Source organism: Oncorhynchus masou, chromosome 29 (assembly GCF_036934945.1).
Source record: "Oncorhynchus masou masou isolate Uvic2021 chromosome 29, UVic_Omas_1.1, whole genome shotgun sequence".
NCBI lineage: Eukaryota > Metazoa > Chordata > Actinopteri > Salmoniformes > Salmonidae > Oncorhynchus > Oncorhynchus masou.
This window is the reverse complement of record NC_088240.1, coordinates 61,635,257-61,652,844: the sequence shown is the minus strand read 5'-3', so window position 1 is coordinate 61,652,844 and position 17,588 is coordinate 61,635,257. Positions and strand designations below refer to the sequence as shown.

General features: G+C 41.5%; 2 protein-coding genes across 2 annotated transcripts in view; both read right to left on the bottom strand.

Annotated features, from left to right (window-relative positions):
- Nucleotides 1–5,308: 5,308 nt before the first annotated feature.
- Nucleotides 5,309–10,847, bottom strand: LOC135521254 (neurexophilin-1-like). Its single transcript, XM_064947177.1, has 2 exons — nucleotides 10,800–10,847; nucleotides 5,309–6,070 (listed from the first exon to the last, which is right to left on the bottom strand). Exons 1-2 carry the CDS (start codon nucleotides 10,845–10,847, stop codon nucleotides 5,309–5,311), a joined length of 810 nt encoding a protein of 269 aa, XP_064803249.1.
- Nucleotides 10,848–11,632: 785 nt separating this feature from the next.
- Nucleotides 11,633–17,588, bottom strand: part of LOC135519676 (thrombospondin type-1 domain-containing protein 7A-like) — a 93,882-nt gene continuing 87,926 nt past the window's right edge. The window contains exons 25-29 of the mRNA XM_064944913.1: nucleotides 16,953–17,048; nucleotides 16,730–16,815; nucleotides 16,158–16,371; nucleotides 15,440–15,527; nucleotides 11,633–13,725 (exon numbers count right to left, since the gene is read on the bottom strand). Coding sequence (XP_064800985.1) covers nucleotides 13,635–13,725; nucleotides 15,440–15,527; nucleotides 16,158–16,371; nucleotides 16,730–16,815; nucleotides 16,953–17,048 — 575 coding nt within the window. The 3' untranslated portion in view covers nucleotides 11,633–13,634. The remainder of the gene's footprint in view (nucleotides 13,726–15,439; nucleotides 15,528–16,157; nucleotides 16,372–16,729; nucleotides 16,816–16,952; nucleotides 17,049–17,588) is intronic.

Genomic DNA, 17,588 nt, shown 5'->3' with positions numbered 1-17,588 from the left:
CCAGTTAAACCCTTTTTTTAAACCTAAACGTCTCTGCCCGTCTCTGTTACAAAGTAGTGTCTGTTTCTCTCTACCTTTCCTCAGTTTGTCACTAGAACATGATCCAGATTCCAAGCTGAACTCCTCGGTGCCCAGTCATGATTCATCACTTCTTCTGCTTGTGTTTGAAGATTAGTCTGTAGTACAGATACATCCTCACTGGGCATCCAGGCAGCTTAGAGGCCAAAATCCATAATCCCTTCCCCTTCATGGGAATTGTCCATGCACTTTACTACACTGCAATACGGTCCCATTTTCAGCAGGCTTTCAAGTCCCAGCCACACACAACCAGTGATGTGTATGTTGTGTGTTTCACCAAGTGTTGATTTTGAGCATTAGATTGAGATATTGTATTTTGGATCCCCTACTTATCAACAGTTAATGGTTGTCAGTAACTCTTGGAATAGATGTGACAAGCACTCTTAATGTTCAAACTACTCAAGAATATTTGCTTTTAATAGGTCGAATGACCTTGGAATCAAGTCTTGTCATAGTTTCTCTGAATTTCACTGTACAACAAATAGCATAAGCCTTTGTCAGGGAAAGTAAAGCACTATCTGTTAATGCCATTGCCTGGCTAGTTCCATCCCCACACTGTTTGGCATGCTATGTGGCACTGAGGGCAGAATTCACGTCACTGTGTTGGCACAGAGTTTGACTCATTCAAGGTTGAGTCTTGATTTAATGGTGATGCATTTTTTTAAGTGCATCATCTCTCTCTCTCTGCGTAGCACCTAGTTCATCTCTGTCACAAACATTGCCTTTCCATCTCACCTTTAGCGGTAGAGGTAGGAGGAGTGGTTCTAGAGATATAAATCAATTGAAAACTAACCCCGGCTCAAAAACATGCCGACCCTGATTGTTTCATTGCCAGAATATCCAAGGCGGGGTAGCAGCAGAGTAGTTCAAAGTAAACATGGCACTTTATACATCAACTGGTCATGAATCATAAATACTTTTATTTACATGTCTGGATATGTTTTTTCAGTAAATGAAATGGGGCCAAACATATTCAGACAAGGGAGCTGGTCTCAGCCTCTTCTCCTCTCGCTGGCAATACATAACGGTAGCAGGGAAACACAGCTACATTGTCCCTGCTGATTGGAGGGCTTGATAACACAAATGATGGGTAGAGGAATGTGTGAGAGGCATGTAATCCCCTTAAGCCTCATGTAATTTGCGGAAGCCAATGGATCCTTAACGTAAAAATGTCAATACTTACTTAGGTGTCTGCTTTAGATCACACAATTTCACACTTACCATTGATGCTACATCAGAACGATTCATCCCTACTTAGCGTAATGTGGTAATATAATATTGTATACCCAGCTGTGTAACTATTACGCTAAATTGAAAATGCTTCCTCAAGTCACCTTTAGATAGCTCTCTATGGAACATTTGATTCCTGGCTTGATTCTCTTCATTCTATTGAAACAATAGGTCGAGTAACAGCTGACCTGCTCTGAGTTACAGTGAAAGCTGTTGGAAATATCCATACAGAGTTTGACAAGCTGACAACATGAACATGTAAAAAATAGCTTCAGAAACTGTCTTAATGAATATGTTGTGAGAATGTGTAGGTGTGGAAGCCTTCTGTTCCAGAGAGGAACACAGACAGATGTTCATATGGTGGGGCGATTGCACTCAAATTATGTCAAATATGAATTATCTTCGTACAGTTGAATGTTGAATACAATTATGTCCTTCTCCAAATGGCAACAATTTGCCTGGAACTGAGTGGCAAAAGTTTAGCATGTCAAATATTGCTGCACGAGCAGTTTGACAGGATTAATAGAGTGTAAACTTAATTTCATGTTGCCACAATTCATTCTATTCAGATGGGCTAAATAGTAGTGTTCATTTTGCAGCATATTTAGGTGCGAAGTGTTCATACCTAGTTCTGCCCAGGGCAGAATTAATCCAGAGTAATGAAACGATCCTATCCTCTGTGGCTTTTTAATCTATTCACTGAGAAAGTAATTGACAAGCCACAGTATGTGCATTAGGATAGCTCCATCACCAAAGGACAGCTGTCACTAAAGCAATTAAAATGACAAAGTTTAATTAATTATCTCTAGTTTTACCTGATATGAGACGCTCAAAATGAGTGAGCTTTCATTTCCAGGATCGTAATAGCGTTTGGACGAGAGCAATTCATTTGTAATTCAAAAACCACACGCCATTGTCTGCTAGAGCTTTAATTTGTCAGTATTTCACACAGAAATTAACACCACAGATTCAAAGCAAAACACCACATGAATTATGCAATAACATAAGATATGAAATGACAATAATGAATTATTCTGGAATTAGATGCCAATTGCACATACTCAAATAAGTCATTTGACATCCCACCTGATGATCTGTTTATGAGTGATGTGCTATTTGGTCACTAATATAGATGTCATATCAGATAAAGAGCTAGGCTAACCAAGTGTACCTAGCCCTACATACAGTACGTGAAGGACTGCAACAAGCATGATACTTAGCATGCTTTTAGCTTAGCTTCTTGAAAAAGGACCAAGACACAATTAATTACGGAGCCAACTACCTCCGACACCAGGAGAGCAGGATCTCAATAACTTTTTAATCCACCTAAATGTCAAGGCAACGTTTACAGGTCTCCTCCCAGTCTCCAATGGTTGCCAAAAGGCCAATGGTTAGTCATCTGTTTACTCCTGCAGCTGCTGGGTGTCGTTGGGAGTCTGAAGGAGAAATCCCTTGATTCTATCTGCCATTTGTGACAGTTCCCCAGACCACATTAATCAGGAAGTTCTCTGAGAGCAGGAGGAGACCAGAGGCTTGGTGTCTGGCTATGGCCCAGGACAACTGCACCAACAGACTGGATCTGAGGTGGGGGATAATTCACTCATTGAAAGCCTTGTGTTAATCATGCAGTAGTATCTTATAGATGGAGGGTTTCCTTCATATAAATGGTACCAGATAGAGCTTAGACTCAGGAGCAAGTGCAACTATCGGACATGGCCCATCATAACAGAGTGCAGTTGAATTCATATATGTATTTCAAAGAAATAATAATTAGCCATAAATTAAGTATAATGTATTACATAAAATGAAGACGAGTGTCCAGGTTGGCAACATATTTAACTGATCTTATACAGAAAATGACTCTTTATAAAAATGGAAGACCCACTCAAATAATATAATCTGAAACATTTGTCATCCAGTAGCCATGACAGATAACTGCTCTCAATTTACGAGTCAAATGTTAACATTTATTTCTGTCAGCTTTGTTCATTCACATCATAAATCTCTGTTCACACTCTCTTATCAAATAGGCCCCTCTCTTCACAGGAAACAAACCCTATTTCTTATAAAGTACCTTGTCAAATCTTCCATTCCATGTTTCAGTTGTGTCAACAACAAACGAGTCTGTGTGCAAGTGTACAGTACTAAAGACCTTGTAATAGTTGACTAGTTAAGATGTACAATGCAAACCGCATTAAAAAACGATACCTCAAGGTGCCTATCAACCTCATAAAGGATTTCTATTCCCATTGTGTGTCAGTGTAATTCCCAGACATTATTCTCTCACACAGGGATGACAATCACAGTGATGGTTCTCAGAGATGTTTCACAATCAGCTACAGGCATCACATTTGCATAATGAAAGCTCAACGGCCAAATCGTATATCCAGTATCATTATCGTATGGTGTTATTACATCATCATCATCCAGAATTTGCGTTATTGATGTCAGAAGTGGTTGTTATCATGTGTAGAGAGATGCCTCTGCAGTTTAATACATGTCCTCTGGCAAGCAGCAGATTTTGTGCTGTAACTTCCTTTGATTTCCTTGATTTAATGTTTTATAGCGAACAGAGTGGGGACACTTTACTGTGTTTTTTTCCTCATGGGGCAAACATAAATGGTTCTTTTTTAAATATTGAAATACACTTAGATCCATAATGAATGAAAGTCCTCCGTTGATCTGATTTACTCTGCATTCACTTGTGTCGGACAGGATATAACTGAGGGCAAGAGATTGCTATCAACAGGGCATCAATGTCAGAGCTGAAAACCATTGCTAACATTTTTTTCTTCGTTATCTACCAAAATCAATGTACACTGAGTATACAACACATTAAGAACACCTTCTCTTTCTATGATATAGACTAACTAGGTGAATCCAGGTGAACGCTATGATCCCTTATTGATGGAATTGGTTAAATCCACTTCAATCAGTGTAGAGGAAGGGAAGGAGACAGGTTAAAGAAGGATTTTGTGTGCCATTCAGAGGTGTCAGGCACACCTGTTTGTGTCAAGAACTGCAACACTGCTAGCTATTTCATGCTCAACAGTTTCCTGTGTGTATCAACAATGGTCCACCATCCAAAGGACACCCAGCCAACTTGACACAATTATGGGAAGCATTGGAGTCAACATGGGCCAGCATACCTGTGGAACGGGTTGACACCTTGTGGAGTCCACACCCTGAAGAATTGAGGCTGTTCTGAGCGCAAAAGGGGGCGCAAATGAATATTATGAAGGTGTTCCTAATGTTAGGTGCACTCAGTGTTAATCTGTAGGAAATGTTTTTTAATATAATTGTTCTTATTAAATGTAGCCTAGATTCTAGATGCCTGCTGTTTAGTGTGTGTTTTCCCCGTGTTGATGTTTTAATAATTCACTGAGACTGAAAAAGAAACAATTCTGAAAGGATCTGTATTTCTGGCTGTCATACAGATACAAACACGCAACGATATAGATGGCACGTCTTAATGCGTTCTGACACTTTCCTTCGCAGTAAGTCGGCATCTACCTATTTCATTTCCGCTTTGTAATCACCGGTGACAAACAGAAATGGACAATGAGAGAGAAGGAAAATTCAAAATGCTATTCCATCAACACACAATTAGAAGATCGAAACAGTTTCTATTAGAATAAAGTGGGCTTTATCAGTTATTATTTACATAAATGACAAATCTTCAGAGAAGGTTCCGGCAGAGCACTTTCTTATAGCTACTGCAGAGGGTCAAAATACATGAGTAAAAAGTATGCCAAGCCAGGAAATGTTGCGTACTAATTGCTCTTACAATGGCCATAGGGAAGGTCTGCTCAGTGTTGCGATCTCACAAGCAGCAGGGATTCATTGGCTTTAATAATACCTTTTAACAGTTCTGTTCCGACAGTAAAGCATCCTCCCCTGTTCTATTGAGGGCCGTGCCAGCCTAGCTCAAATCAACTGACACCTCTCAGGAGCGAATGCCCTGTCTGTCTCTGTTCCGTTCCCTTAGCCGCTCAACCAATCACCCGGTGGGGAGGTAGGGAGTATCGCTGTGGTAGTTGTAATCCGGACACACTTTCTGCACCAGCTTGTAGTCGGTGCTGTAGAAGGAGATGTAGATGCAGATGACTTTGAAGGGCTTGGCGCACAGCCAGGACACATGGCTCTGGGTCTGCTCCTGAGGGCAGCTCTGCGAGGGGTCGTGGGAACACAGCGACTTCCTGGTGCCCTTCTCCACCTTCTCGTACTCCACCCTGCAGTTGAACAGCTTGGTGTCTTTGGGCTCGAGGACCGTCGACTGCTGCAGCTGGAACTCCACGGCCTTGGTGGGCGGCACCAGCCCCACCGACACGTTGCCCTGGCCCGTAGCGTTGTGGCGGAAGTAGACGCTGAACGTGCCGTTGCCGTGGTCTACGATCTTCCCGGTGATCAGCAGGTTGAGCTTCACTGTCTTGATGTTGGAGTGGAAGTCGCCCCAGCCGAACATCTTCTTGAACTTTCCTGTCTTGACGATGGGTCTTCTCTTGGATCGGGAGCGTGGGTCATGAAGGCTAGAGGTGTTGTGGAGCCAGTCCCAGAGCTCCTGTTTAGAGTACGGTTCCAACTTGTCATAGTTCAGATCCAGGCCAGACAGATTCTTGTCATAAAAGGTCTGGGAGAGCAGATGACTGATGGATACGTCCTTGCTGGTGTCTGTTGTCCAGAAGTCCTTAGCTCTTGACTTTGGTCTCTCTGACTTCAGAACGTCTGAACTTCCAGATGCAGATGAATGGGCACTTGTAACCTGTGGAAAACAAAGAGACATTGCAATCCTATTTCAATGATGAAACACAACAGGCACAAACCATTAAACAAATAAGCCTGCTGTGTAGGATAAAAAGTGACATGTCCTTGATATGCCATTGTTTTGTTTTATACCAATAGATCATACATGAACTGTCGGTCTGAAATGGCAATAAAAGTCAATTCCCATTTGAAATTCAGTGATGCTGAAGGTCGTGACTAATGGATACAGAAAGATTATGAGACAAATTCAGTGCATGACACAATTGTCTCATATGAACACAGTGCCCTTTATCAAGAGTAAGGCCATTCCAATCCTGCCATACATATAGATGACTGAAGCATTTATTCAGTAGCCTACAGATGTGACGCAACACCAGACGATTACCTGCTGAATGTACCCTGAACGGTTGATTGATGATTCCTTTACTCCGGCCCTCATAATAATACAGATGACAGGGCTAAGATTCCCACTGCACTTCATGAAGAATGGTGACAGTGATGGCCTAACCCCATCTGTGGAACGTGACAGCAGATCTATCTGGGCAAAGTCTTACATCTTGTACCTTTACCTCAGATCAATACGAGGAGAATAAGGTCTCTCTTTCAGAAAGTTCACTGGATGACATTGCGGTATGGTAGTTTGTATATTGCAACAGTTCCAGTGTGAATGAATGTTGGATTTGGACGTAGCATACTTCATTTGAACTAATAATTTGTGGTGCTCAAGCCTAATTTCAATCTCATCTTTGTTTTAGACCAAATATGACTTTATACATTGAACATGAAAACTATGAAAGAAATTGTGCAAAAACCTAATTATAATCTGCCATCTTGATTTAATTTGAAACTTTTCTTCGGGCAATGTGAGTTATAAAGGGGACAGTTTACTAAACTCTGGTTAAATAATTTGTGTTTTTTTGCACTTTGCACAATTATTTTGCACTAAAGAAATGTCGCTGCAATGTTCTTTAACTTATACATTTGCGTTCTCCATCTGAAAAGAAATAGGAAAGGTTGAGTGCTTCAGTTCCATTGAATAGGAAGTATGACCCATAATTCAAATAAGCCCCATTTATTTCCCAAGGCTTTCTCTTTCCTGATTCATTAGCAGTGGGGTCTCCAATGACCAAATGAAAAATAGCTTTCATACAGCTGTAATTACCTGTGCTGCTAAATGACTGAAGCTCAATCTCAACGGATTCCCCCTACTTGGAAGGACAGCCAACCATTCTTTTCTCTCTCTCATTTAACCTTTATTTAACCAGGAGAAAGATTCAAGGTTAAAAGCGTATTTCACGAGGGCAACCTGGAAAATAAAATATTTAGTTTTCCCTTTAAGGATCTCACAACATATATCCCATTTAGTTGATTCCGACATGTTTCTCCTAAGCAATCATATGCACAATTACACTGTATAGGGTACATCTTAAATTCCCAACATTTTCTTGAGAGTTAGCTTGGTCCTTACTGTCTTGTCATGAGGGTTATTATACTGGGTTCAACACTGACATCCAATTAGCTTTCATCTGAATCACCTGACAGCCTGTGCAAACTGTCATGGTCGGGATTAGAGGGCTCCATGTCACATTCACAGAGACCCCAATTCATGGATTATAACCAACCTGTAATCCACACGACAGAGATTAGGCAAATCGAGGCACTCCTGACTAAACCAACATTTACATCAAGGCAGCCTTGCCTGTGGAAACAGGGGAAAAGGCCAAGCTTACCTCGCTCTGTTTGAGAGCATGTGAGACGGAGAAGACAGCAACTTGAAAATGTTTCGCTGGTGTTAAATGGAGGTGGAGAAACAGGTTGTCACCAACAGCTGTACTGGGGTGAATTTGAAAAATGTGAGGCATTGCTCATCAGCCAGTTCTAAATCTCACTTTTTGTCAATCTTACCTGTGGCCTCAAACAAACCAGAATTCCTGCACATGATTACACAAATGCTGGGATGATTTTATCATGGAGGACACCCTGTTAAAACCTTATTGGAAATACCCATAGACATAATGTGGTAAACACAGTAGATGGATGAACCTGAATGCTATCTCTTCCTGTTAATAAGGCATCCTTTCCCTAGAGAGAGGAAGATACAGTCTGGTACTGTACTGTAAGGAGGATATGCTATAGGTTAAAATCCCAATATAGCAACAATGGCTTGTTCTGATAAGACAACCTTGCTAGCTAAAAACACCTAGGAGAGACTATTAAACATGTGTGAGCTTTCATTCACTGAAATGGTACTGCAGCTGGAACTCTTAGGGGAGTTTCTGGGGAAGACTTGTCTCTTCTGACAGACTGTTACCATTTTAGCAACTAAATTAAGTTAATTCTGGGTGCTGTGATTAGCTGACACTTCCTGTTTAAACAGTCATTAGAGCTGGAATGGTTGGAACCAGCTATCTCTATTCTTATTCAAAGCAACAATGTCGCCCATCTTGTTTAGGTAGTTGGAGTGGTTTGTTTACCATAACTTGGCTCAGGATTTTGTGTTCTAGTGAAACAAAATTGCACCATGTTGATGAATCAATATACATCCAAGAATCATGGCCAATCCACCCATTCTATTTAGCATACAAAGGATCTTCACTGACATGACATAATTCCCTTTCAACTCTCAGCTACCATATGTGCCTAAATGAATCTCAGAGAGCACCTTACAGCACTGGTCAATCAGAACCATTCAGAAACTGTGAGTCCGCAGGGACATGATTCCATCGTTCAGTGAGCAGAATGGAATTGGATCTAAGCGCAGTAAACTGTACACATCTCCAGGGATATGTTTTAGGGCAGATGTGGCCTACTCTGCTCCTGGAGAGCTACTCCCTGCAGGGTTTTGTTCTAGCCCTAATCTAACACTTGATTCTACTAATCAGCAGCTCTCCTGGGGAAGCTGGCCATCACTTTTTTAAGGGATCGTTTGATTGTACTGATATCCAAATTGATCTTGGAAAATGTAGGATTTTCTTTCTCTGATGTTTTCATGGATCAGCTATAGCATTCTCAGAGATGAACAGAGATCAGCGTGAAATCACCAGAAAGCTCGGTCTCCATGTTACCCCAATTGTTACCTGAGGGGGTCAAAGATTATGGGCTTTGGAGTGAGGCATCTCAAGACATCTCAAATAGGTGTGAAATAGAATGGTAGACTAGCAAACATAGCAAACATAGAGCGGTATTATCGCCATGAGGTCTGTAGAGGATCTGGACTGAGGGTATGATCGTGGCAAAAAAAAAAAAGCCACTAGTTTCTCCAACTCACCCAGAGGATAAATACATAATCATTTTATTTCACACATGAGTTGGTTCAAAGGCATCCGAAATAAGTTTGTGAGGTTCCCATGGGTCTGTCAATCTGTCGAAGGAGCTCGAGGCTAGAGTTTAGGATGCGCCGAGCACAAAACAATTATGAGCACCCCATTAAAGCATGGCGAAGCAATTTGGAGGCGAAGCCACATCAAGTGGTACAATTGAGAGTAAACACTTTCTATACATCCAACATTTCATGTTTACAGTACTGTAATGACATTTTACAGTAATATAGTATTAGTTTAATATAATTGCATCATAATCAACTGAATAAAAGTGTTCCTTAAAAAAGAGAATGCTTCATTAGTTCAGGGGATAAAATGATTAGTGAGCCTAGTCAACTGTGAAATTGAGTTCATCATTTTCAAGACTGCGAATTAAATTCGATAATGGGAGTTAAGTCGTAGAAACAATTATTATTAATTGACTTATTTCAATCACTATGCAAATTAAGTGCTGATAACCCAGTGTAACTATTGAAGATTAGTCAACTTTGTGGGATTAAGTTAAAATAATGTGTGAGAGGCAATTTGGGCCTGTTTCTCTTGCTTGCCTGTTGACAGATTTACCTCATGCAGGGTTACTATGTACCAGACGATTAACAAAATTGGGACGTCAGAAACTGTGGCATAACAATAAATATATTATGTCAAGTTTATCAAAAGGTGAAATGTCAAGCGCGAGTACTTTTCAACGGAATTGAGTGACTCAAATGGGAGAGTAATCTGAGTTGATTGATTCAAATTAGATCTACAACCATCGGAATGGGAATGACAAAATGTTTCCCTCTGCACACAACACAATAAAACATCTATTAAAACAATAGATGAGTCAAAGATGTAAAGGGAAATTTCACAGTTGTTCAACTTCATATTCCTCATCTCCAGCATTACCTCAGCATCAACATATGCGAAAATGGCGCGTTTCTATGTTTTGTAGTAAAAAAAGATAAAGGAAGATAAGTGTTTCCAATGACATCGTCGGTGTGCATTGTGTGATTTTAACCAATTGTTAGTATGCATTGCCTACTAATTGTCTACTAATTGGTTGACAATGTCATTGGAAACACTTTTCTTCCTCTATCTTCTTTACTACAAAACATAGAAACGCGTCATTTTCACATATGTTGATGTTGGGGTGGTACTGGAGATGATGAATATGAAGTTGAATTACGGTGACATTTCCCTTTAAGATTAAAATCACAGACTGGTGCTCTCCAAGGTGCTGAAAAGTATACTCAAAATATGTATGCAGCATATACATTTACCAAACACTTGTGAGTCAAAAGATCTTTGGAAAAATGCTATGGCACAGACAACATCTGTACATTTAGCTGGTAGCTTTGAACTCAAGATTCAAAAGACAGAAAAATATATTTTTACTAGAGAATTTACAACAAAAGCTCAACTTACCATAGAAATGAGTGACAGGAGAACAATGCACCAACATGTGGACTTCATTCCTCTTGGTAGTCCTTCACTTTTCATGCCAACCTATACGCAAAACCCTTTCTTGAAAAAAATCGAATTGACTAGGTAAAAATGCCTCAACTAGAGATAAATGACAAAAGGAAACATGAAAAAGTCCCTGGAGCAAATAGCAGGGATCAATCTTCAGATTGACTGAGGGCTGAAAATCAAATTCTCTGTCTATGTTTTGTCTATTGGAAGATGTGAATGATACGTTCTTTGTGGTAGGATTAGTGGCAGTGTTGCGTGAATGGTAGTGCTTGTAGGTCTGATTGTCAGTGTGATGTGATGTTTTATAGAGCGAGAGAAAGAGAAGAGAGAAAGAGGCAAAGAGAGAGAGAGGGATAGAGAGAGGCAGGAAGAGGGAGAGGGAGAGAGAGAGAGGGGTAGAGAGAGAGAGAGAGGCAGGAAGAGGGAGAGACAGAGGCGAGGAAGAGGGGGAGAGAGAGGGAGGAAGAGGGAGAAACCGAGCTAGAGAAAGACAGAGAAAGGAGAGCGAGGGATGGAGAGAGAGAGGCAGGAAGAGGGAGAGACCGAGAGAGAGACCGAGAAAGAGAGAGAGAGAGAGAGAGAGAGAGAGGGTAGAGCGAGGAAGGGATAGAGAGAGGCAGGAAGAGGGAGAGAGAGGGGGTAGAAGAGAGAGTTGGAAAGGAGACTGCAAGAGAGCCTTGCAGTATAACTTTTCATTTGTGTCTAGAGAGACATCTAGTGGTACATCTAACATAATGACAGTACACACTAGAAAGGCATCAATCAACATTTTCACTGTAACTTAGTATGTTTAGAACATTTTCTTCATTTATTTTTAGTAATACTTCCGATACATATATAAACAATCTTTACAAAACGACGGAGTCTTGTCTTTTTTTTTTACAACACACAACTTGCTTCAAGAGAACCTCCCATCAGTAATATCATACACCCACATTGCAATATTCAAACTAAACATTTCTGTGCAATACAAAATAAATGTTCACATAAGTTGACCTTTTTAAAAAAAACAAACATTTTATTTATTTATTATTTTACAAGGAAAACTAACAACAAAGTAAACATTCTCCTCATCAGCTGCTCTTCTAGCCCTCAGGCAGAGTGGTCGAATTCTGCCACTGTAGAACAGAGACACCATATTTCCTCTGTATTCATATACTGTAATGACGGCTGCTTAGATGGACCTCGATATATACAGAATATATGATGTAATGTTGTGTGCCGAGAGAACGAACTGCATCATTATCATATATGATATGGGTCATTGTGAAACAGGACATTTCCATAGTCTTAAGTCAGAACTGAAAACAACTGTAGTGTTCCTAGAGCCTTTGTCCAAGAAAATGGTACTGTGCAACTTCCGTCTAAAGTCATCAATCACCAAATTCATCAATATATTCATCACATGAATCAATGACATACAGTTTAAACCTGTGCTGCACCCATTATTAAATATGTTGGTTTCATGAATGTATATGGTACTGTAGATAGTTGATCATTGACAATAAGGCAGAAGTTAGGTTTGCGTGACATTAGAAGTTAGATAAAAAATACAATAGCAGTCACACACATCGTTTTAGCTTTAGAAGTGTTTTGTTTTTTGCAAAACAAGTTATCTAAAAAATAAGAAAATCCATTTGCCCATTTATCTTCCATGTACATATGGGCTATGTTTCATATTTACAACATTTAAACCATTGGAAATATCTCATTGTAAGCAAGAACAGAATCAATGGTCCTCATTTAATGTAGTCTATTCGATTTCATTCGGGCATAGAGAGGGACAATACCAAACAAACAGTATTTAGAACACAAAAGATACTGGACCAAAAACAACGAGCTGTGGCAAAGTAAAATCTATACATATTTACTATTGATTCACACCCCATGTGTTATAGAACATGGACATCATCTCCAGTTTTCATGTATCCATGGTCTTGAAAATGCCTATTATTTTCACATTTGATTTCCAACTGCATATCTGTCTTAAGAGAGGCAATGTTCTATGGCAATGCAACATATAAGTCATCATGTGCATATCATGCTGCACTAATGTAGTGCAATAATAGTTCCTGAAACAAAGCAAAAGAGAGACAGGCAATAGATCCAGTAACCAGGGATGGTTTCTCATCTTGTGTTCTCTGTCTGTACATGTTTATCCTTCAAGATAGTCCACTGCTGAGGAATCAACCGGAAACCAAAAGTATCTCTTTGTTTGCGACCGAAGAAGGAGATTTCAGTCAAAACCCAGAAAGGAAAGGAATCCAAGCCTTTTCATGGAGATTTCCTCCCCTTCCCTGCGGTGACTTTTGGCAACGTACGAACCGTCAGTGCATCCTAAGCCTCCTGCCACTCAACGTTTCAGGGACGAGCAGAAAACACAGCAAAGAAATGAGCTTGTGCTGTTTGTGTTCAAGGAGAAAAAGAGTTTGTCTCTTCGCAGCAGCTCTTCCATTTGAAAGCAAAAAGGGCAAACAAAAAAAGGCATTTTCCTCGCAGTGAGTGGAGGCCATGAAGGCGTTTGCTTAAGGAAATATCACAAAAGAAAATTGGGGGGAAAAGGAGAACTGCATGGACTAAACCCAAATATCTCTAAGTGGAGAAATGTTTCCTCCATTCCAATTTCCATTTCACTCATGAGGACCCAAAATGGATTCAAGATGGCTGTTGGTCTTCTTCTTCTGATCTGCAGATGAAAACATCCCTGTCCTTCCTATGATGGGATATGTCTCCTTGTTTTTACGGCAGGTGTGGCAGGTCTCTGGAGGACTAGGCTATCCCAGAGTCCTACATGTCAGCGTCCCCGTCATAGGCTAGGGTGAGAGGTTTCAGTCGGTTGTTCATCTGCCTCTGTCTCTTTGGTTTCTTTGGCTTTTTGCTAAGAGGAAGAGTAGATGCCATGTTACCCTGCCTTACAATCTGTATACTACAGTGCAAGTAAAACACCAGCAGCACTAGAAAGTGGTATTCCATTATGTCAGTTATAACATATCGCTGCGTTTGTTCCAAATGAACAATATCTCTATAAAACTGACATTTCGGGAAGACATGGGCATATTAAAGCTAGTTAAAGGTATTAGTATGTCCATTTGCATTAATGACTGTGGCCATGCTTCACTTGACTTCTATGGCTCAGAGCTATAAAGTACCTTTTCTATAGGTTATGACAGTGCGAGAATATTACAGAGCTATTTAGCAAAGGCCACCATCCTAGGAAAAGAGAAGCACTATTGTTGTCCTGCAATCATTAATGCCTCATAAAGATGCATGCATAAATGCTTACTTCTACTGCATGTGTCCATATTCCTTGATGGTAGTGTGAACTTGATCATCCTCAACAACTGGTGTTCCGTGCATAACAAACGTGAGCAACATAATACATGTGTGTGACAATGTATGGTAAATAGAGGATTAACAGGGATGAGATGGCAGAGGGGATTTGATAAAATCAGGGGAATGTTGCTCCTGCTCTAAAATATAGTAGCTGTCTATAATGGCCACCAGAGGGCAGTATGGCACCATCATTGTGCCATTTTACAGTCAGGAAAACAAATTAGTCTACAGGAAAAGGCCTGAATGAGTCTTAATGGGGTTGAATTTGTATTTTTTTTAAATATATATTTAACCTTTATTTAACTAGGCAAGTCAGTTAAGAACAAATTCTTATTTACAATGACGGCCTACACCGGCCAAATGCAGACGACGCTGGGCCAATTGTGCGCCGCCCTATGGAACTCCCAATCATGTCCGGATGTGATACAGCCTGGATGCGAACCAGGTACTATAGTGACGCCTCTTGCGTTGAGATGCAGTGCCTTAGACTGCTTCGTCACTCTGGAGACCAAATCAGTCAACGGTAGTCACATTAGTAGTCACTTAACCCTGGTCACATATTTTGTTCCAGGCCAACACTAACACTTCTGAGTTAACTCATCTTCATCTTGAGTCGTTGATCAGTAATTGGGTGTGTTAGGGTCTGGAGACCACTGCCCTAATGGTTTAGGTTAATGATTTGGTGAAGGTAAGGTCATCCTAAAGTCAGAGGACGTCCTACGACCAGGGTCTATCTGGAGCCCATCACCTACAGTACGAGGGACCCCTAGAAGGTGATTTCCTGGGACCTCACCTGCACCAGCAACTTCACACAGCTGGTCAAGCGGGACATGTCATGTGACACTGGTGGAGGGGTCAGAGGTCAGGGGTCAACGATTGGCACTGCAGCTACTCTTTAGCTGCTGCCCTGGCTGCTGCTTTGACCACTGCTTTGACCCAACTCTTGGCAATCGGGGCACGTATAAGTCAACTCATGTACATTTTGGCCCATCCAGACCACCGTCCCATTGGCGTTGGACTCGGTGGCCTGAAGATGGCGGCGGAGGACGCTGTACCTGCTGCTGGCGACAGATGGCAATGAAGAAAACAAAACAAACAACAACAAAACAATAAATACACCAAAAAGATGAGGGGGGGGGTGAACGGACTAATGACTGAATGACATCTAAAACATCTCAAATCGGACCAAAACAAATCACTACGGGGATTTTTTAATGAATGATGAAGGGATGGATGAGTAAAGGTCAGAGCGGACTCACCAGGCTAGGTATATCATAGACACTATGAACATGAGCAGTACCAGGGCTCCCGCTGCTACACCATACACCCACATCTTCAGCTTGCCATCTGTGGAGGAGGGAGAGCAGTCAGTTCAGCTGGCTACGCGGCTGACTGGGTCCAGTTTCCATTCGTTTCTGTCTTTCAAAATGTTGATCTGAATTGTGCTTTGGAGGACATGTCTAGACAGTCTCAACCTTTTGAAAATGGTAAGAGCCCAAGTGCCACTTACTGCCTCAGTGACATGCAGCACTCTAACCCGGAAATAACCATGGTGTTAACCAAGCAAATTCACTTAGAGCGTACAGGACATTAGCATAATACATAGTATCGCCTGTATTGGCTGCAACCCTGTTGCAGCGTCTAACAAATCGTCAGCCACATGCTTCCTTTTCATTTCATGCACTTATTTAGCAATAATGAAAGAGTAGCAGAGAAACATTTTCCTCTGATCCAAAATGGTCCTCCCATCACTTCACATTCTTGCTATATTTGCTATTGTCAGAAGTGTGTGCCTAAATGTAGCTCTCACAAACCAAAAGCTTTAAAAACTATTTACTGTGGTTGACGTAGCTGCGTCTGTAAGAAATAAAGCCCCCCGCAGCATCTAACTTTCTTGGGTTTACTTTTTGTACCCTGCATCTGCAAGTTACTGAATGTGTGTTCACTACTTCTACACTAGTGACATAGCTGGTTCACCTGGTCCAAAGGGCTGCAGGTACCAGGTGCGCCCAGTGCGTCCTGGCTGTATGGTGGCAGGCAGGGTGGGGTTGATGGCACGGCTGGTCTTCACGTCAGTCTTCTTGTCCCCGGCTGTGGGGATCTCCAGAATGGGTATGGGGGTGCAGTGGTTCAGCTGGCCACTGGAGGACATCACCTCTGTGTAGCCCTCCTCGCACATACACAAGCCAGCCTGAAGAGGGCAGTGTTACACAAATACTGTTCACTGCTGTGTCTGAATATGTCACTATCTGTCGAATCCTTGCTTCCTCTGTCCTTGTTTCCTCAATTCCTTTCAAAGCTAATTGGAGGAGGAGGTCAGAGGGAGGGACCGTGGATCCTCTCCTTTGATGCACTTTGAAAGGAATTGAGGAGACAAGGATGGAGGAAGCAAGGATTTGACAGGTATGAATGCTTTCAGACACAACCACGGTTGTCAGCTTGTCACTATTTGGCCAAGCTAGAATGGACTGAAGTGCAACGCGTTCAGAGCACAAACCTAATCTGAACCACTCTCACTAAACATAGAAGACTACCCGTGAACAGCTCACCTCAGTGCAGAAGGACAATGGCATTTGACACGGCGGGTCACAGGAGTTGTTGTCGTCCCCTGGAGGATTGATAGGGGGGCATCCCCCTGTAGGTCAAAGGTCACCAAAGAAGGATCAGATGACATGTGACTGGTCAGATCTTTAGTCTTTGATGTAATCTCTAATAAGGCCTATGGAAAGAAGTGCATTAAGGCACCATTGAAGGATTAGTAGTGCCGCCTACCTGTGACGTTGAGTCCATCAGAGCGCTGGCACCAGGTGACACGAGAGGAGCCTGACCACGTGCTGCTCATCCACTTGTACTCAAAACACTCCCCATCTGTAAGACCACAAGACATAATGATATCGATAAGCCATTAAGCCAGGTACAGAACGGAGCCAAATTGAATTCAGATCAGTTCTACTGAATTAAACAGAACTTAATTGAACAGAGGGGTGTGGTTCGAGTTTTACATTCTGGATGAAAGGCTCAGGCTTTTGCTAGATGGCTATGTATGAACGCTGTTAATGTTTCGTCAATATCTTCCATCAGTGTTCCAAGTGACCCTTATTCTTTAGGGAGCCCTTTGTAACTAATCACCTGCAAAACCAGTTCAACTCTATTGTAAAAAAGCAATCTAACCTTGACAAATGTAGATTTTTCTCTCGGTGCTTGCTGGCTACAGTATCATCGCTACAATCAGTACAATAGATTTTTATAGTGTCTTCTGTCAGAGTATAATGATTTGGGGTGTTTCTCTTTCTTCCTCTCCCCCTCTCTCTCTCTCTCTCTCTCTCTCTCTCTATTCCCCATATTGCTTCCTCTCCCCTCTCTTTCACTCCTCTCTCTCCTGTTTTTCCTCTCCATCCAATGTCTCGC

Coding starts and splice junctions, on each gene's coding strand:
- LOC135521254 (XM_064947177.1), bottom strand. CDS start 10,847: ATGAAGTCCACATGTTGGTGCATTGTTCTCCTGTCACTCATTTCTATG. Junction 6,071..10,799: donor TCCTGTCACTCATTTCTATG/GTAAGTTGAGCT, acceptor TGTTTTCCACAG/GTTACAAGTGCCCATTCATC.